Genomic DNA, 22550 nt, shown 5'->3' on the forward strand with positions numbered 1-22550 from the left:
ACAATTACTCGTACAAAATGGCTGAAACTGTTGTGAGTAACCGTCAATAGATGCTAGATATATGTGACTAGCTTTTATTTACAACTGCTGTCATCTTCTCGTTGAGGTCGAAAAACAGTTGAACGATAATAATAAATACGTCATTCAAATTTTTTATTGTTCTTTTAACTGTTCCATCCGTATTTCACTCCTAAATATCAATGAAATACTAAAAGTACTTGAATAAGTATAGGACATTTTACTTTGTGTCTTTCATGGGCACACAAACTAATTAATAATTTATATTTATTCGTCCCTTCTTCAAAATTAAATAATATTGGTATCATCTTTGGAAACTAAAAACCCCAGTTCAGATTACTAACTAGAAAAAGCAATTCCTGCCTCTTACGGTATATTTTATACACTTCTGGTTATTTATGTTAGCAGTAGATATGTTATATGTTAAAGTTACTATTTTTATGACATTTTCTCATACGATCACTGCAATTTAGACATTATTTTCATCCTTTGTGGCTATCTATTATGTAATTAAAATTTTTATTAAAAATGTTTAATTTAATTTTTTGTTTACGACTTGTACATATATATATATATAATTATAGTTTTTCTATTACTAAAAATTGACTACTTAATTACAGACATAATTCATACACAAATATATATATGTACATATATTTCAATTTACAATTTAAAATGTTAGTTTAAATAAAGAAAATAGTCAATTTAACTATTCTACAATACTTATATTTGCACAAGTTGTTTCTAGTGTAAGTAAATAGTCTATTTATTGTGTATACAGTTAGAACTTCTATTTGTGTTAAAATTCAATTTAAATCGCAAAACTATTTGCACTATTCAGCTTTCATGTGTTGGAATTAACGTAAGTGTTTCTTTAAATATTCAATTAATAATATTGGAAATTTTTTTTATAAAAATAGATTCCTCAAGTCTTATTAAATAAAGATCAGTCATTTTATGAACTACCATTAATTTTGATAAAATATCAATTATATCTATTTTTTATGTAGACATTTGTGACCCGTCAACATTCAATCAAGCTAGAGTTATTTTTTTCTCAAAATTATATATGGATTACATTTGTATAATTATACGAATAAATTTTAATATCAATACTTTGAAAGAACTGCAAGTTGCACATAAAGTAGCCAGAATTGGTAGTCTCAATAACAGAAGGAGGAATTGATAAATTTTGTTTGAAAGGGACCATATCAGATTCAGTATATGTTTGCAATCAAATTAAGTTTTTAAACAATCGCTGAAATTCTTAGGTATCTTAACTCATCAGCCAAATTTTAGTAGTGAAGTACTAATTAACTTAAATAAGTCCATTAAAAATAACCCTGTTTGTTGGTATATATGAAAAGGAAAAAATGGAATTAATATGATGTAAGAACTAAAATTGTAAACACTATTTCATATTTCAACTATTTTGATCAAGACATATTGCCTTAAAAGTTTTTGCCTTAGGACAGTTCGCCTCAAGTATATTTCGCAATAATATATAAATAAATTAGATTTATACGTCGTTACTTTAAGTTCAAATGGATGTTCCTTTTGAATTTTTTTAATCAAAATATTTAATATATATTACTTAAAAAAATATTGAAAGATTGTTATGAGGAAAGAGCAGTGATTTCCTCTTTGTTATGATCCAGAATGTGTCAGAAGATGAGGGAGTTGACTGTAGTGAGGCAACCCCCTGAGAGTATTCAATGATGTACTCAAATGTTGATTCATAATTAACAGCCAGTCGCCTCTTCTTGTGACACATCCTGTATCATAACAAAGTGTAAATCCCATTTCTTGCCTCATATTATGCTAGTTTGTAATAATAATCTATCATGTCGAATGATAATGGATAAGGAACACTGTAGAATGTAGAAAGGATTTGCAAAATGTTCCATTCAAATCGATCTCATCCTTTTTTATTTTTATTTTTATTATTATATTATTAATTGTATTACATATTTTATCTCTGGATCGAACTTATTTTTGATCGTATGGTTTGAAATTTTGGGGTATAATTCCATCAAAATAGAATATTCCAATAGAAAACAATCATTTACTGTTTTATTTTTATGTAAGTAAGTAATAAATATTACATATTTTTACTTGAAAATTGAAAGGAGAACATCACTTTCACTCAAAAATATACAATAATGACATATAAGTATCATTTATTCATATATTAAGGTGAAATATCCCAAGACAATATGGTTTAAGGCAAAATGTCCTGAGGCAGAACGGTTAAAAGTGGTAGGATCAAACGCATAATTTCACCCTAAAACAGCCCACACAACCCTTACAAATATACAATTCGACTTTCAACCCATGAAATATAAAGCATAAAATCTAACTCTTACACTAAAGTTGTTGGCTCTACCGTAAAATTTGATTACATATAAATTTTAAATTGTTATGCCCATGTCAATGACGTAGTGATCTAAACGAGAAAAATCTCTTTTATTAAAAATACAATACCCCTGCCTTATCATATACCATTATTTGGGCTAATTGAAGGAAATGAAATCATCATAAATTTAAGTGTGTATGTTGAGATGAAATATTGATGACTCTGAGGTGTAATAATTTAAAGGATCCTATGAAGTGTTTTTCTTTCTTTGCCTAGGATTATTTCTGACTATTTAGTGTAGGTTTTATTTCTAAATAGTTTTCTCTAGTTACAAACACATACGTTGTTTCTTAAGAAGCAGCGAAAGAATAATGATTCCTGAGTAGTAACCCTGCATTTCTCAAACATTATCTCAATAGCTGTAACACACATCTGTGGCTAATTTCAGGTATTTTATCTTGCTGCATATTCATCAACTCTTTGATGCCTGGTACTTTTTACTTTTTACCTTAAAGTATTTTGTCTCAGGACATTTTGTCTTAAACCCTTTTGACTCAGGACATTTCGCTTTGAAATTAAATAAATGAGGCTTGAAATTGATGTTCCTTTGAATATTTTAATAAAAATATGTTATTTGTATTAATATGTAATGCTTTAAATGGATGTTTTCTGTTGAATTAATGATGGAATTATGTTTTTTCCTCGTATTGGGCTTCTTTGTTAATCCATGAGTATTTTCTAACATGAATAATCCATAATGTCTAATGATAATTAATACCAGATTAGTGATTCACACTTCTTCCGTTCGAACCGTTCTCCCGTTTGTCTATTTTTATTTTTCTTAAAATACTAATTTTATTAACTCCGATTCAAACTCATTACATAGTGAAATTTCGATAGGATGCATGCATTTAAATTTTGGACATAATTCTATCATTATATATTTGTATTTTAAGGCAAAATGTCCTAAGGCAAAATCGTTTTTCACCATATTTCCTGAGGCAAAGTATTTTAAGGCTAATGCCCAACTTTGCATTAAGTATGTATGTCATTTCGTTATCTTTTTTTTCATAGGCAGTATTTAAACCAAACATTTTAAAAATACTGTCAACATGTTACTACAGTATTTTATAATAGGACAATAAAAGCAAATAGACATATAAAATATACAAAACCTAATCCTAATTTTATTTAAAATGGCTTTATAGCTTTTTAAAATATTAATCATGCACCCGTCAAGCTCGGAGGATATCTAGAAAAGTGTTCCTTTACCTTCTAAACTTAAAGTACAGTGAAATGTTTTAAAACAGGGCACTCCCATAGAAGGAGGGAAGCTGTTTCTCTTTCTGAACTGCAGAAATAACAATTAGGATTATCTGATTGTTGGGCATCCTGATCCCTCCAGTGTTCCTGTCACAACACAAACCATTTTTCAGATGGTGTAAAGAAATGATTTGCGTAGTTCATACGGGCCTGAAGAGCGGAAATATCGACGTTTCTGCGATTTAATACTGATTTTACCGTATCGAATGACGAACGCAACCATAATATTTGAATCAATTTAATAGGTTTTTTAACTTCCTCCTGAACGGAAGTATATTTCAGCTAGGTAGTTTACTACTGTTTTTCCTCTGCAACCCCATTAGTCAAGTCGTTACCTTTATTGTATCTCGCAACCTTTTCTAGATACTTTGTACATGACCCTCATATCTCATGAATGAACTAAAATTTGACACAATCACGTCCTTACTTTTATTGTATCTTACAACATTCCCCCTCCAAATTAAAAAAATATCATATAAAAAAATGGAAAAGGGCTCAAAGTCAGTATGTACATAGCTAGCCACCTTTTCTCAACTATGGAATTTTTTTTGGTAATTGTTCACAACTAAAGAAGAGCTCATTCGAATTCAATAATCCACATTTATAATTTTTGTGTTAGTGAGGTTTAAAAGTTATAAATGCGATGGACTAAACTTTGTTTTTAAATTTGGTATGGAGTCTTAAAGGGAACAGTGCCTGAAGGAAGCAGGCTTGAGCAAAATTTTATTACTCTCCATTGTATATGTAAAAGTATTTTATAGATGATGATAAAAGACTGACGTCATTTGTAAAATGTAGCCTATCCATAACTTGGCTCTACTCGTAAAAAAATTCAGATAATTATTTTACGCTTGAAGGATTTCTTATCAATGAAAATTCATTATAATATGAATTTATCTATACATTTGGTTGGGAGTCGTAGATTTAGTATTATTTGATGAGGCGAAAGTCCTCAAGATTTTATTTATGTAGTAATTCCATTCACAATTATAAGAACTACTCAAATACAGTAAATTAATTATTATTAGCAACAATTTTGATAAACAAATGTTGAAATATAGGTATGTAGATTAGGTTTTGGTATTCGAGTATTAATGGAACTTAAGAAAACTGAAATTTCCTCAAGTTGACAACTTTTTGAAAATTACTCAAACTAGCTCTAAATACTTTTTGGGAAAATTCTACTTTGCATGAAAAACGTTTGAAGAGGGATTTTTTTTTGTGAAATTTCTTGTACCATTCAAATGGAATTACAGCCTCTGTTAATGAAAAAATTAAACTAGAATGTCAAGGTAATACTGATATTATTTTATCCTTCTGAATAAAGGTGTATTAAAATTTCAACGTCAGGTAAAGGAAAGAAGTTGATTGACTAACTTTGAATATCAATACAATGGTTGGAATTGCGAATAATTATAAATGTAAGAAAAATAAACAAATGTGACGTCATATTATACTCTTTATGTCAGCTGATAATAATAATTAATCGTGCATATTGTCGTCAGGGTTAATCTTATCTAGTGGTCAATATTTCATTATTTTCAACTTTTCAAGAGTAAAATTTAAACCAGAGGTTTTGTGAGGACATTTATTTTACAAAATCATCTGAAAATAGTGTTCTGTGCAACTTTTATTCTATATGTGAGCCATCAGCTCTAATAACTGGCTCAATACGAGACCTAAACCCCTTGGTTGCATTGACTATGTAGTCAAACTTGAGCTTGGTCAACACCTTCTTGATGGAATCCTCTAGAGACTAGACACTCATGTGAGGAGTAGCTCACACTCCCTCCTCTATATGCGCCTAGATAGAGTAGTCCAAGGGATTTGGATCTGGAGAGAAGTACAACAACGTGTTGTTGAGTTCCCAAAAGTCTGGAATGTTGTCTCACAGGAAGGCCTGGGTCTTAGCGGTGCAATGACACGGATCTCTGTCTTGAGCGAAAACAAAGTTGTCCCCGAACTTTTTTCTGGTACAAAGTAGCCCTTTCTTATACAGAAGTTGGATGTAAGCATCTGCATTGAGCTGCTCCTTCTTCTCCTCAAAAATGGCTGGGTAGACTCCACAACGCCCAAGACCATTGTTCCAACTAGATTTTTTGTTTTGAAGACATTGTCTCACTAAAGCTGAGACAATGTCTGGATGTTCGGTTGTGATGTAGTGGCTGTTCTGCTTATTCACAGTGTCATAAACGGTGAAAAAAGTTTCATCAGCAAAACTTTTCCCGAATTTTTGTTAGCCTTGAAAAAATTTAGAATCTTCTTTGCTCTTTCCAACCGTCGCAGCTGCCTCTGCTCAGAGATAAGAAGTCTATTTGTCCTCCTTCGTGATTTTGCACCAATATCATTCCGTATTGAAAAAAATAAAGTGTACACCACTACATAAGATCAACCCTGTATTTCATTCTCTATATGATACATTTTTGTAAGTTTATGATCATAGCGTCCTTTTAGGCAGTGTTAATCGTTTGCTCACTTTGGTATGTAGAATAAAAGCAAAGCTTTTGTAATAAACTGTGATAGGCAGAACTTATAAATGATACTACAGACAAATAGTGCAAAGATATTGACAAATACATTAAAAAAACCTTTTAGTTTTGACAATTTGTCATGCCAATTAAATTATTGTGAACGTTCTACAAATTGTATATTTCCTTCTTTGTAACCAAGTACTTACTTAATAAATATTAGTGTTGGGGTTTGACCTGAAAATCGTAGACCGGTCTGAGACCGTTATCATGCTTAGAGGACTGAACTAATTCGGTCCTGTAGAAAAATTTAGTCTGGAACTGTATCGTTTAAAATCCGGTCTAGAGCAATTCTATAGATGAATTGTTTATGATGTGACTTGACTTGCAAAATTATGAATATCGACCTATAATAACGTCATATGAAGTTAAATGTTTTGTATTGATCATATTTGTACAACACGTAAATCAGTATAGGGGAGAAAATCGGACCAAAAGATGGAGAGAAAAGAAAATTGGTCTACGATTTATAAAAGCGATTAACTTTTGCTGAACCGAAACATCGGTCAAGAAAAATCACTTTAGACTAAACGAAAAAGAAGTATTTTATCGAGTCTCAATACAAAGGAGTATCTACAGACATGCTAGAATCCTAAAATTTGATCTGACCATGTGTAAATAAGCATAACCATCTCTTATTTGCAAAGGAACTCAAGTTTCATAATGGTTCAACGCACTTCATATCAAAATACATAAATGTGTAGTGAACTGCTACTACAACATAAAATTGATCCGTTGAGTATTTTTTTTAAATGGAGCTCTGTCAAAACAAGTTTTTTTATAAATGACAGTTACATTATTATATAATATCAAGTCTTTGCAAAAATATAATCAAGAATGCAAATTTTACCTTGGATTTTTATGGCTAAAAATAAATAATATGTTTATAAATACGAGAGTGATAGGAAAAGTTTCCGATACAAGACATTTTTTCTGATTTTGATTCCATCTTTTAACATAGTCTCCTTGTAACTTTACACACTTCTCCAAGCGATTTTTCTATTTTTTCTATGCCAAATAATTGTTCTCGAGAAACTTTTTTCTTTTTGCTTAATGTCTCCGAGTTAGATTGACTTAGACGCGTCAAATTTTAACCCAATAAGCCTTTACATCTCTGCACTTGTATGAATCTATTTAAAGGTGTCAATTTCAAGAAAGAATATTTAGTGACATCTCAATGTTAAATAACAACAGAGTATCCAAAATGGCTGAAACGTATGGGAGTAGCTGTCAACAGATGTTAGATAGATGTGACCAAGGTTGACAACCTGAACATTCTTCAAATTTTAAGGGTTACCATTTTTAATTTTTGAGTTCTTTTTTTTATTTTCCGAAAATGCTTAAGATTTAATAATTTAAAAATAATAACAGGTTCAGAAAATGAGAAACACTACAACAACTCTAGCGCCAAAAATTTGTAGGATTTACAACTTAATATATGAGTATGTTTGCTTGAAAAGATGAAAGATAACAAAAAGGAAAAATATGGCTTTCGAGGGAAAATATATTGAGGCAATTGAACAATTTTTTTTAAAAATAATTAAGTAACATTCAGGATCTTTGTTAAAATGAGTTGTAAAGGGTGGGATTAGGTCAATTTTAGAGAGGGGGGGAATTAACTTTTTTAAACGTTTTTTTCAATATCTTTGATTAAAAACATTTTATTTATTTCATATTTACCAAGTAAAAAAATGATGAAATCATTTTTTTTCTTCACAAATTCGTTTTTTATAGTAAGATCATACATGAAGTATACCTCCATAATTTATTTTGTTTGAATGTCAGAAAAACATGTCGGAATACATTTTTTTATTAAGCAATTATTTTAATTATGTAAAAGTTAGATGATTAATGAAGAGTAGATGTAGTGTTGCAGATAAGTTAATCGAATTCAAAACTAAAGCTATCAAAAGAAATGACGAAATCCGTTTGTAGGATAAGAAGGTTTTTTGGCCCCTAGAAAACTTTTTTCCTTTCAAACTTTCGCACAGATGACATTAAATTATCAGTTCTCCTCGTGATGTTAGACATTTATTCTTCCTTTTATAAATTTATATTCTTAATGCTTGATCAAAAGAGTGATTTCACAAAGTTGGATACGTTAATTATAGAATAATTAATGTCACTCCCGCCATTGCAGGCGGAAAAAAGTATTCCTGTAGCCAACTCCACTTAGTCAAAAGTGGATCACATAGACTTCGTATTGCATCTTGGTTTGCAGTCTTGTCGAGAATAATCATTGTTAGACAAAAACTATACGAGAGTGGTCTGAAAAGTGTCTTACCTCATCGTGAAGATGACTGAACATGTAAACAAAAGCTAGTCACATTTATCTAGCATCTGTTGACAGTTACTCATCAAAGTTTCAGCCGTTTTTGAGGAGCAGTTGTTATGTATCAATCGTTTGAGTGAGTTGTTGTGATTGTTTTTATGAAAATAGAAAAAATCTGGCATCCCTTTGTTGGCACAGTCCTCTATTTGTTAATGTAGATGAGACTTGGATACACCATTATACGACCGAAACAAAGATACAGTCCAAAGGGTGGGCTCCTAAGATTTTTGTCAAATAGTGAACAAATATTTTGAAGAGAAAAACTCAAAGTACATTACGACGGGTTACATAAATCGTAGCATCACTGGGATAAGTTTGTAGAGTTCACGGAGACTATGTCTCGTGTATTTGATAGGTTGGAAACTTTTCAGACCACTCTCGTAGCCTTTACCATATTATTTCGAGCTTTATAGTCTTATTAATAGATTATGTCTTTTCTAATATGTTCAAGAGTGAGTAATTGAAATGTCACTTCAGCTGAAGAACCCTAATACAAATTTGTAGAAATCTGGAAAATTGATAACCTACAGCCTTCAATATCCATAAGGGGATGAAATGTACATTTGTTTAAATTATTTCATTGTATTATTCACCCAGAAATAGCTGACATGAAAGCGTCCGATAATAGCACTCTCAAGCAATATATATATAAATATACATATATTAATGGAAAAGACAAAGACCCCTTCCAAACAGAAACGTTTTGTAAGAAAAACACAAAAATATTTATCCGTTTTGAGCTGCCATTCACACGAAGTTGGTGTTTAAATGCGCTCATTTTTCCTTCTCTAATAAGTAATAATAAGATTCTTTATGGATACATCAACCTTCTTAACCAGCTCAGATAGATGTGTAGACGCGATTTTTATGATTTCAATATAAAAATACAGCATCGTTTTGAAAATGTGTCTCAGAGTAGAATTGAAGATCGACAACAGAGTAATTCCTGCTTATGTTCTTGTTAGATATTCATGTAGTGGTATTGGTATTTATCTACATTCCTCTCACGACTGCTTGCAGTTGCTCTAATACAGCATCATGACAGCTAAGCTGCTCTCCGTCCAAACATTTTTCAAATTGTTAGAATTACCACGTTCATTTTCGGTTTCTTTTATTTTTACATACCGGCAGGTTATATTTTATACATCAATGTGTATAAAACATGTCATAAAAAGCGGGAGCGGCTTTTTCGTGTTTGTAATTGGAAAAGGCTCCTTACTTTCTAAAACTGTTGTCATTATTAATGAATTATTGAAGACAGATTTCTTTTATTTTTACATACCGGCAGGACATATTTTATACAACTCTGCTAAACAATTATATAGTAGAAGAACTCTCAATGAAATATGAACTTGTCTGTCAATGCTGCAAATCTTTAGTATAATTACAATTGACTACTAATGTACTTATTTATTTTATGTATGTTGAATATATATATTTGAAATAGAAGAAGGTACAAAAATTAATGTTTGTAATTTATACTCTGTAAGTCTCCATATACAATATTTTTTTAATGATTGACATAGTTTTGAGTTCTTTTGCCTTCGTTTGTTTGTTGCTTGCTCAATACGTGCGATATGTACAAGTTGTTGAAAGAGTTATAACTTTATAGAAAAAGACATGTGTACAATGTGCATGTGTGCCTTAGGGGCTGAACAATCTATTAATGATTGATCTGTACAAATTATAAGTGAAAGTAAGAGTACATAGTAAGTACTTAATCCTATTCTCAGTTGGATTGACATTAAGAGTAAATGGCAATCAATAAGAGTGTCATCTATATTTATGAAGCAAATTTGTCTGTCCGTCTGTGCAGGACTCATTTTAAGTGGGCATTTAATATCTTAAAACTGCATGACTACTTCATCTGAGAAAGAACAATGGAGCAACGAGTACCTCTAGCTAAAGCTCAGCCATTTTTAAGAATGCCATTTCTGTAAAGAAAAAATGAGTGCAAGGATAAGGTGGGAATTAGAGTAATCTGATGGTAAACACTTCCTTTTGGAGGAAATGAATTACTGCCATAAAAATGAGAACGTTTCTACATTTAAAATAGCATTAGGGCAGGGAAAATATTGAAATTATATTTAAGTTCATATATTAGGTTGTAGAAAAAGTAATTTCACATTTCCCGCCCCTTTTTTAACAAAGCATATCTTGTACATTATTGGGCACATAGGATTTTACGATAAAGTGGTGCAAAGGTGTGAGTGTATACTATAAACGCTTGTTGTACAGTATTGCGCTACAACTGTTCAGTCGTGAATTACCGTGCATCGAGTATGGAGGTATCACAGGAAGAAATTCGCCATATTGTAGATTTTTACTACCTGCAAGGGAAAAACGATTTGAAAACGACTAAGAAAATTTGCAATATATATGGGGCCGATATTCTTTTGGTGGCACAAAAGGGATATGAGTTTTTTTCTCCTCTCAATTCTACACTCCATTGTGAACAGCTCGACTGTTTGAAGCTGGCGATCGAACAGAAGATGCCAGCATTATTTAATAGGAGAGGAATCTTGTTTCACCAATACAACGACAGGCTGCAACAAGGTATCGAACATAACAGGGCATACTTGTATTAAATCAGATGATTGTAATGCTTCCTATATACATTCAAATAAACCTATTATATTTATTTTACTATTAATTTTTAAAATAATTTACACCAAAATGGCAAAACTAATCATATAATACTAATAACCTCTGACCGCAGGCTCAAGTGTGCCTGCTACAAAAGGGATCGAAGAACTGAGAAATTACTTAAATGCCATAACATAAGTTTAGAAAGTCATTTTTCATATGACAAAAGAGTTTATTAGATTTAAATAGCCAAATATACACCAATATAAAAAAGTGAAAGTCATAAATCCTAATTTTATGAAATTTTTTCATTTTAATATCAAGCTTATTATAGGCTTATATACATATCGAAAAAGTAGTTGATGCGTGTGTTCTTTTTTGTTCATTATTTTATAGGTCGTTCTGGCGTTGATAATTTACATTGTTTCCGTGTGTAAATTGTAAGCTCCCCAACGCGTATTATAGCTTATCCTGATGAAGCTTTGTGACACAACGCCTCTTCCAACATCGTATTATAAAAGTACCTAAATAGTTGACAAATGACCTTAAATATTTTGAAATTTTATATCACTGTTGTGATTTATTAGTTCTTATATTCCTTTTGTAGTGGGCGTGCTTGAGCCTACGCTTACAAGTCGCTAGTATTAATTATTATATAGCTCAATGTGTCATATTAAAAATAAAATAAAATAATATATACATATTATTAGAGAAAAGTTTGTTTGTTTTTTGTCTTTTGGTCGACACCTAATAACTCCAAGTAATGCTGGGTACTCCGGCATCATTCCTACAATATTAGTCCTCTTGTTATACCCTGAAGTTCGACTTAACCCATAAAACCCAGACATTTTATAAATTTATAAAAACGTCCCCCGAACACTATAGGCATGATGTAGAAAGAGGTATGCCCAGGCAAATGCTGAAAGTTGATCTCCCTACAAATATCAGGCATTAAAAAAAATCAAATTACTGATATTAGCCTCTCCACTTTAAACAAAAAGTGCACAGAGCCTGTCACTATCAGATACCAAGTGGTCAATTAAAATCTGAACACTTTGAACTTTAAATTTCAACAAGATATAATTTATTAATTAACAATAAAATTTCAACGAAATTAATACTATAAATAGATGTGTGTCTCAGCACTCTTAGCCATTAATGTGCCGCCCTTAGCGGTGACAATGGCTTCCAGGAAGTGGCAGAAGGCCTGGCACCCACTGAGGATGTAGTCCTCTGTTATGGCGTCCCAGTGCTGGCTTTGAAGGCATCAGTGATTGTATGACGGACATTGCATTCCTTCCCGTCGACATGCATCCAAAAGGAGTTGTCGAGAGGGTTAGCATCTGGGCAGAAGGGGGGGGGGACGAGTATCAAAAAATAGTTCTCAAAAGAACTCAAAAGTTTCAAAAAAGAGTCTTGCAACGGAGGAGATGGTGTTCTTTCACTGGTGGGGTCAACCAATTTTTTGATAGCTCTTGGGATAGTCTGAAGTGAAATCCCAAGATCTCTTGCATGGGCCCACATGGAGTTTAGGGGATTGGGATGGCCTGCTTTATTTAACTCATCCGAGTCCAGTTTGTCCTTTTGACAGAGCCCTTCTTCCTTTGCAACGTTTTGGATTGCTGACGGGGTAGAGGGTGCTCCTGGAGTCACCCAACTGCTTGGAAGGCGTGAATGGAAATTTGTCAATAAAGTTCAAGTGTCATTTTCTCGACTTGTACATAAGCTAGAAAGCTCAAATTTGTTTTGTTTTGTAACTAATTGTTCATGCTTTAATATATTCAAACATGAAATAATTTTAATTACTCAAATTTTATTGCATTATTAAGTGTTCAGATTTCAATGGACCACCCAGTATCTATGATGACATCATCTAGCAAAAGTTGTTCGATGGGGCGACTTTTGTGTTTGATTTGGATTGGACTGGGTGACAATATTTTCGGTGAACCATATCTCTAGTTTTAGGTGTTATTTTTTGATAATTTGATTTCAAAGAGGTTTTTGATGATATTTATGAGACCAAATTCCCATTTCTAGACTGTTCTAATTAAATCTCTAACTAAATCTTAGTTCGTAGCATTGACAATCTCTAATAATTCGAGAAATTAGTGGATTCGTCAGAAACAAATAATTTTGGTTTATTTCTGGTTACAAGAGAGAGAGGTCTACAATTTTGAAGAGCTAAACTTAATACATTTTTTATGTTTTATCTTGAAAAAGGGAGCAAATAATTAGCATTATTTAAAATGGAATGCCTTCTTTGCTCCCTTTATTTCTAGGCTCCAGGCTATTGCAATCAAAGAATAAGATTGCATGCACTTATATGTTTATATACTTGAATAAACAATTTTTTGGTATAGTTTGGGGACATTAGAAAACGAATACATTGGATATGAAAATCTTTGGTTCAATATTTTAGAGTCGATTCCTCTTCTAACAAGAGAAAAATGAACTTAATTTCTACTTAGTTCGAAATTCATGTCGTAAGAACCAACTCAAAAATGATGCCAACAGAGCACTGACTTCCCAGAAATTATTGAGTGCCCATTAATTACTTATTTATATACCTATTTTGTCCATCATTAAAAATATAAGAAAAACATATGCATGGAGACCAAGCTTTTTGCTTGCTAGCAACACTTTCTCGTTATTTAACCTTCTTTGTTCTTCAGCTCTCTTGCTGTAAGTGAACTAAATATTATGTAAATAGAAAATAATATTAAAAATGACTTTTAATAATGAGCTTATACGTGACGTCATCATAATTAATGTTGCCCACTTTGGGGGCCTAAAGACAAGTTTTATTACAAATAAAAACACTCTTTCTATTCGTAAAAGGAAAATAGTAAGTTATTGAATTTAAAAAAGGAACCAACAAAAAAAAAATGATTTAAACTTTACTGTCAATTAATAACCAATCCCTCTAATGACTAGTTTTAATAGTTATCTGACCATAAATAGATTAAAATATGTTAAATGTTATCATCGGCATGAAGTAGTACTCAATAAAGGTTTCAAGTTTGATCAAAATATTTTTAGGTTTGATTTGTGGGAGGCCTACTTAAGATTTAGGACAGTGCATCAAAGTTTTAGAACCGATACACTACTTATTAGAAAAAAATATATATTCGATGGAGAATCTATATCACGTGTTTATTTACTAACCATATAGGATGAATCGTACATCTTTGTAATAACTCTTAGTAAATAACTTGTAACAAATTTTGTCTATTATAAAAATATATTTAACAAAAAAAAAGTACAAATCTAGACATTTTATATGAATTTTCAAATGATTTACTTCATTGTTTGCCTGTCATTTGGTATTGAGTAGTAATGAATATACTCACAAGTGTTAATTTTTTTAAGTTTTTAAAGCCATTTGATGAATTTTCATACATATTTATTTAAAATTTGTTTAGTATAAATATCAACCATGTAGGCTGCTCCAATGTCTTTAGCTATGATACAATTTATACTTCATAATGTTCTTTAGAAAATATGTATTGAATCTTGTTTTTGTTTTTTTTTAGATTTAGTCTTTCCCTAATTGAATATTTACTTTAATTTAAGTTGATTTTTTTGAATTGACAATGTATTTTTAAAATAATATTTCAATATCTGGGGTGGATAAACCCCCAAGGGAAGTAATGAAAGTTGTATTAAAATAAAACATTCAAAGAATATTCAATTATTCTAATCACAAGTATTACACAAATAGTAAAATATTTTTACAGAAATAAAAATTTGTATAAGAAGTAAATCCTTTAGGGTGTTTCTATTTTTCATTTTGTCGAAATGTCAAAAATCTCACTAAAAATCCATTTGTATTGCTGTAAAAATGCAATTGAAAGGGGTTTAGAGAAATTAAAAGGGTTATAGTGAAATTAAAAGGGCTTTAGAGAAATTGAAAGGGTTTTAGAGAAATTGAACAATGTTTAGAGGCAGTGCAAGGTTTTCAAAGTTTTGAAAATTGCCAATTTTTTCAGAAAAAATGACTTCTTTCTCGATTATCGTGAAAACAGTTTACAATAGAGCTTATAAATTCTATAACTATTTAAAGATGACTTAATTTACCCTAAGAAATATTTCTGTTGTTCCGAGAAAAAAATAGGCAAAATAGTTGTTGAGAAAACTAATACATTAAGAAAATATAATTTATTATTTGGATATGATCGTCCCTTTTTTTGGAATGAGAAGTCAGTCCCATTTATCGATCCTTTAAGCGGGACACAAAATTCAAAGTGCCCTTTCTGTAGCATTATTAATAATATCCACATCAGGAGAACTTTTGTGTATATTATATTATATAAATATTGATCACAGTTTATATTTCAAAATGCTTCTTCTTAAGTCATAGAAGAGTTGCTTTTATTCCATGACATTATTAAAGGAGGTATATTTAGTATTTATTTTTGTATATTAATAGGGCTCATGTCGGAGGATTTATTAATGGACAATGGTTTGAATGAATTGAACAGCATTCACCGGGTTTGTTTTATCTGGGATCGATATCCCTTCTCTGTCCTTATCATACAAATATATACAGGTACTCCCCAAGGGGAAGGCTTGAGGGCCTGTTGCCCTCCAAAATTAACGATTATTTATTTTTTCTAGAAAATTTAATATTTGAAATTTAATTTTAGAAATATTTTTCCAGAAAATTTAATTGTCTGTGAATAGCTTATGATTTTTGAAATTTTTCTACGAAAAATTTAATATTTGAAGAAAAATTAAAAAAAAAAAAAAAAATATGAACAGCTGTTGATTTTTGAAATTTTATATTTGAAATTTTAAAATTTTTTTCCAAAAAAATGGTTTTTTTACGAACCACATTGAATTTTTGGAATTTTTTTTTAAACAAATTTAATTTTTCCCCAAAAATTGTAATAATTTGGATTTATTTTCCAAAAATTTACAAAGCTGTTCCCTAAAAAATATATAATTCTGCAGACACTCCTGATATATAGGGGTCATTTCATGAGAAAATTTTACTAGGAAACGTATTAACTAAAATTTGGTTTGTCGTATTATTCAAATTAAACGAGCACAGAAATAAAATTTTGGATCTATAACTTTAACCAACTCTGAGCTTTTGAGGTCTTAAATATGAAGAAATTTTATTGTCTTTTTGATTAGTAATATCTCGTATACATAATTGAAAAGCGATCAATTAGCAAAAATTTTTGTAATGAAAAAGATAATTAGTATTTATTTTTAGAACTTAAATTTTTTAAGTTATAGGGTCTTTGATTTTCTTAAAATTTTTAACTGTGTAGAGGTAAAAAAACCCTTAAAAAAAATTCAACAACTGTAGAGTGAAAAATTCATGGAGTTAGGAATAACGGTATTAATTATAGAAAAAGGTAGGTTTAATTGAACATATCCTTTTATATGAAAATATCATAAATGTATAAAAAATACTATAAATTTATAAATTTAATAAATCACACAATTATTCAGAAATCCATGAATTTTTTACCCTACCATTATTTTTATCTTTAAATTTTAGATCATTAAAACATTTATATGGTTAAATCTAAAAAAAATAATATATATACCTTGAAAAAATTGAGGTCATACAGTAATGTACTAGTTTTTTGTTTTTTTTCATTTCTTTTTCATAAAAAAAAATTAAAACATAAATATTGTTGAGTTTGATTGCTTTGATTGCTTTTTGATGGCGTACTATAATTTTCTATACTTGCTTTAGTTTACGAGATATTGCTAATTCAATATTCATAAAAATGCTAATTTATTCATCTTTAAGGCCTCAAAACTCAGAGTTGGATTGAGTTACGTATCCAAAATCTCATTTATGAGGTAGTTTATTATTTTTAATACTACATATCAAATTTTAGTCAAATACATTTTCTTTTAAAAATTTCTTATGGAGTGACCGATACAACAGATGAGCTGAAACGACGTCCGACCTTAAGAAAGAAAACACGTTTTTTCGTTCAAAATTGTTTTTTTTTTTAAATATCTATTATTTTTATTATTATTTGCTTTATGGAACAAAGACCTCATAACGCTTTTCAAGCCATTGGTTAGTTTGAAAGGTTTTTTTGTGTTGCAGAAGCAGTTTAAAATTAAACAGAAAATGGTTTTTGATCCAATGTTTTAGCAATAACAAAAAGAACACGTTTAGCACAATAACTCATAAACTAAATAACAGATTGTCATGAAATTTTAATAGCTGTCTTTTGAAGGTTTGTACTAACTGAGTATGAGATGAATAAATAAAAAATAGCGTCATCTATGGGCTTTTTACCTCATGTGTTATAGGTATGATGGAATAAGAAATTTTAATTTAGTGAAATAAGTAATTAGTTATCAGTGATACTTATGCTAGCTATGAAAAGCTAGAAACGGAGGGGGTATGATGTTATTTTCTATGGACGATGTTAAGATCTACGTAAACCCCCTCCTAGAACATTCCGAATTTCATCATGGGGAGGGGATTTAGAACCACTGCTCTTACACATATCTTTACTTTGTCATGACAAAAGACAATTTTTCTAGCGTGCAATAAGCAAAACTTTCAGGTAAGCGAATAAGTAGACACGTACATAAAGTATTTAAAAATCTACGCTCAATTTGAATATTGTAAAATAAAAAAAGTTAAATTGAATAATGATTACTGTTATAATAATTGCTTATAGTTATTCTCTAACGAATTTTTTTGTTTCATGCCTTACCTGTAATATTATATAGTTCATCCAGCGTCACTTTTCTCGCATCTCCCACCTTCACCCTCGTTTCAATCTCATTGTCCTTCTCAAGATGCACAAATATAAAGGCTCCTACGATTGAATATCCAATGACGAGCGCACAAAGACCCACATGACTAAATAACTGAGCAAAGAACATTTTCATACAGGACTTGACCTTTTCGGCCGAACAGTTTCTATCTGAAATCGGGTCAGTTCCATCGGAATGACCCTCTCCATGTTGGGTGTGATGATGTCCTGAGCCTGAACTCATGATGGAGTTCATACGTCTAAGATCACGTCCAAAGAGAGCCATTCTTCTGACTCCTTGTGTTTTGAAAAATGAACTAATTCAAAAGTTGAGAATAAATGATTTTTTGAGGCGTTCATTTTCGTGTTTTATTATTGTTGTTATTATTTTTCCTTACAAAAATTCCGAAGGTGATTTCTTAAATATGTAAAAGCAAGAGAGATGGGGGAATAATATTTGCAGTATAGGTAAGAAAAAGCACTTAAACACGCCGGTGAAAGAGTCTACTTAGAAAAACGAATCACAATTCTATTATCATCATGACATAATTATCCTTTGATAATGTCTTCATCTGTGCAGTACAGACTCTACTCTTAAAATAATCAACCACTGGATAAATATTTTCTCACTTTAAAAAAAAAAAAAAAAAAAAAAAAAAAAAAGCTCAAAATCTTAAAAATACGCTTTCTCAAAAAGGAAAAATCATACTTCAAAGAGTAACCATTTAAAGATGTAAGGTTGTGTGATATTTATAAAAAGTTCCGTAAAATTAATTACTTACATCTCTGTATAAATAAAAACTGTGTATTACAGTTTGTTCTTCGAGTTAAAATGGCAAACTTGGGAACTGATCAGCCCACAATTTGGCTATAAAATACTTGACTACGTCCTAGGTAATCTATTTTTCTCCAATCAACATTTAAAATAAGAATATAACTTTGATCATCGAACTTTTAATTTTTTTAAATACTAATAAACCAAAAAATATATTAAATTAAGAACGTAAAAGTAGATAATTATACATTTAATTAAATTTTCTTTGTTATTTTTTAATAATCCTAGGGCAAAATATATTATATGCAAAAGTCATTAGTGACAAAATCAGGGAATATTTCGAGCAACTTTTATTTCTGCCAATATTTGATTTGATTTATTTAAACAGTTTATTTTGTTATAAGCTTCAAATAAACTTTTATAAGAAATCCAAACAAGTTTTGTACCTCTTCTTTTAGGATATTATATTAATTATGGTATTTAAAGATTTCTTTTGAATTCTTTGCCCACCTGGTCTACAATAAGGCATTTCAAATATTTTTGCACACATAATAAAAAAATCTATTTATATGAATAAAATGGATGGTGTATTTTAAAACGTATTTTTTGAGGAAAAGAAAAATATACCTACATATAAGGGCTATTAATCCATAATAATATTTTATTGTAGTAAAAAAATGTCAAATAAATTGCTTGATGACCTATAAAATAAACCTGATTTAAATTACTTACTGGTATGAAGGAATGTATGTTGTGGATAGTCTATTCATTCCTAATAAAGTTTTTATATATTTAACAATTTTGACAAAATATTAGATCGTATAATTACAAAGTAAAATGATAGGCTGAATGGACAACTTGTTAACTTCTTATTGGTTGGTGTTTTCTAATTAATAGTTATATATGTTGAGTACAATTTGTAAATTCTATAAGGTACAACTTATATGTCCCGCAATGCTCACTCGTAACTACTCCATACTTAATTTAAATATAACCATAGTCATTTTAATTCAACATTTAATTGACGCTATCAATTCATTTTGATAGCGTTAAGATGACTCATTGATTATGGATTTACGTGTAATATATTCAACTTTGGGAAATGTTGTGTCTGTCCGTATTTAGACAAGAAGACTGCAGTCCCGTCCAGTTCAGTCTAACTTCAGTTCTGCATGTCCGTCCTAAAAACTTATAAAGTTCAGTTCCTGATGACGTCAATCAAATTTATTGTTTCTTTGTAAATCCGTCCAAGTTCTGACAATCCTAAAAACCGATAAAACCAGTTGGAGGACTGGACTAAACAAATTATTAAGGACCGACACTAGACTATCTGTGAGCATTTGAACTGAGATACCACATAGTATTTATTAATTAGGAATTTTTATAATAAAAGCCAAAAATTGCACCACTAATATATTGACCATCTAAGTGAGCGGAGACCTATAACATTTTCTAAATATCCACCTGAGCCCCAATCCCTATCCCATAATTAACATAAATAATTATTTATGTAATCTATCTATTACAGAGGACTAGACAATGTACTGTGGATCTTTAGGGCTCTGAGGAGCCCCAGTTGAAAACCACTGATCTAAGAATATTCAATTTTTCCATTAGCCTCGTTTTTAAGTCTCCTGTAAATTTTTCATCTTATTTTTCATTTCAGCTGGTACATTTTGCTAATTATACAAGCTACAACTTGAATAAAAACTAACATATATTTCTTGAACAAGTTAAAATACTATGAAACTTAAGTATTTTGTATATATTCATGAATAAATTTTATGATAGTCTTAAACATATACTCTTATTCCCAATCCACAAGTTCTTTATTTTTATGATTATCACTACTAGTGCCCGGGTTGTATTTAGAGACCGCAAGTCTATAAAGTGGGGTTCCAAAACTTGCAGTAGCAATTAATTACCATTTTATCCTTGTTAATTTTTAATACTGAGGTTTTATTACGCAACTAAATGACTGACAAAATATAAATATACAGGATTTGTTTTTCTCCCATGTCTTGTCTCCAAGTGTAAATATGTCGTAGTAAAAACACAAGAGCTAACGCGTGTACGATCTCCTTCGCACCGGTGTCAGTCCCAAGAAGGCTGCAAAGACAGTTGCCTAAACATCAAAAACTCCATTAAGAATAGGAATGGTGTTGAAATTTTTATTCTGAACCTAATTATCTTACATTTTCGTATGCAACACTATGGCTTACTTTTGGCCCTCCTCTAGCCCTGACTTGAACCTTCTGGACTTTGCAGTTTGAGGTGCCTTTGAGAAAAATGCCAATCTGTTCGCCGGGGTGCCAAGGCTGTTATACTGTGTGAAGGAGGACATATTGAATACATAATATAGCTAAATTTAGTATTTAAACATATTAATAATTGGTTTTGTTTTGTCTTTTCTTGATTCTCTAAAAATCACGTTTTTAGTAATTTAGTTATGCTACTGCAAGTTTTGTGTCCTACTCTTTATCTGTTTTGAACTTTGTATCCTGATCCAACACAAAAACAATAAAATTAAGCAGTAAGTGATGCACAAGATAATTTTTGTTCGATTGTCCTGTAGGTTTAAAAACCCTATAAATCCCAGGAAAACGGGATCCCGAGAGATAACTTCTAATTGGCACATTCATTTATACACAAGACGCAAGAACCATATAAAGGCAGAATATAAAATACATTGATACATCTGTTATACCTATAGGCTAACTGTTCTAAAGAGCTCAGGTTTTGATATTTGTATATCATATAATATCTATTATATTATATTGGACATTCTATAAAAGGAAGTTCATGACTCGCAAGAGGGGAGGGGAAATAATATACGTGACCTTGCTGATTATAATAGATCTATATAACATAGGTACGACCTACTGTTAAGAATCAGTTCTAGACGAAATTTTTCTGGTTCCATCTTACTTTATGTTTTACACCGAAAATACAGTCCGGAGCGCGATCTTAGACCGTAGAGTGAAATTTAATTTAATGGAACGATTTTTGGTATCAATCTATGGACCGATTATATTTCCTATCCTTCGATGAGTTACACAAATATGCTTTATGCAACACATTAAACTTCATATGATGTTAATGTGCCGATGACTACCATTTTGAAACACACAAGACGTCATCAACAGTTCATTTATAAAGTAAAATGATATAAGTATTTAATTTTTTCGCTGATTTTCTATGAGATTGAGGTCCGGAGAATGGTTAAGCAACCTAATGACCTTAGTGTGCTTTTTCATGAGCCACTCCTTTGTTGCTTTGTCCGTATTTTTAGGGTAATTGTCGAGCTGGACGACCCATCCATGACTTATTTCCAGTTCCCTACCCTGAGGGAAGGAAGTTGTCGCCCAAACAGGGGCAACTGCAGGAAATTTTCTAGTAAGAAACAATAGCCCTTGATTTGGAGGGAGGGGGCTACATCCCATCCCACCCCCCTATGGATGCCCTTTACAAGATGGTACATGGCCCTGTCCATCCTCCATTCGATGGAGTGGAGTCATTTTTCTCCTTGGGAGACAAACACACCATACTTGACGGTGGAAATGATTTTTCTGGGGTTATTATCATTTTTATTTCACCAAGCACCCCTTTAATCATTTACGAATGAAACCATGGAAAGGTTTGGTTGACTTATTCAATAATTTACCGATTTTTTCCCGTAATATCAACTGGTATGGTAATAAAAACAAACACTTTTTGTAAAAATAAATCAGACCAAAGACAACTCATATGGAGTCCAATATAGATCAGCTCTCCTTGACGTAGGAATGAGTTATGACAAGATCTCCTGGATCGTCTCCTACTCCAAAGGCCTCATTATAATGATTGAGAAGTTGAAAGACGACAACAAGAGCCTTTTTTTTTTTATCTG

At 30.9% G+C, this 22550-nt stretch overlaps 1 protein-coding gene across 1 annotated transcript in view; it reads right to left on the reverse strand.

The window, feature by feature from the left end:
• The window catches only part of LOC121116074 (uncharacterized), a 97286-nt gene extending 79031 nt beyond the window's left edge, over window positions 1–18255 (reverse strand). Inside the window, exon 1 of the mRNA XM_040710290.2 lies at window positions 17845–18255. Within this exon, the coding sequence (XP_040566224.1) occupies window positions 17845–18172 (328 nt within the window). The 5' untranslated portion in view covers window positions 18173–18255. The remainder of the gene's footprint in view (window positions 1–17844) is intronic.
• Between the last annotated feature and the right edge of the window lie 4295 nt (window positions 18256–22550).

Source organism: Lepeophtheirus salmonis, chromosome 4, assembly GCF_016086655.4.
Source record: "Lepeophtheirus salmonis chromosome 4, UVic_Lsal_1.4, whole genome shotgun sequence".
Taxonomy (NCBI): Eukaryota; Metazoa; Arthropoda; class Copepoda; order Siphonostomatoida; family Caligidae; genus Lepeophtheirus; species Lepeophtheirus salmonis.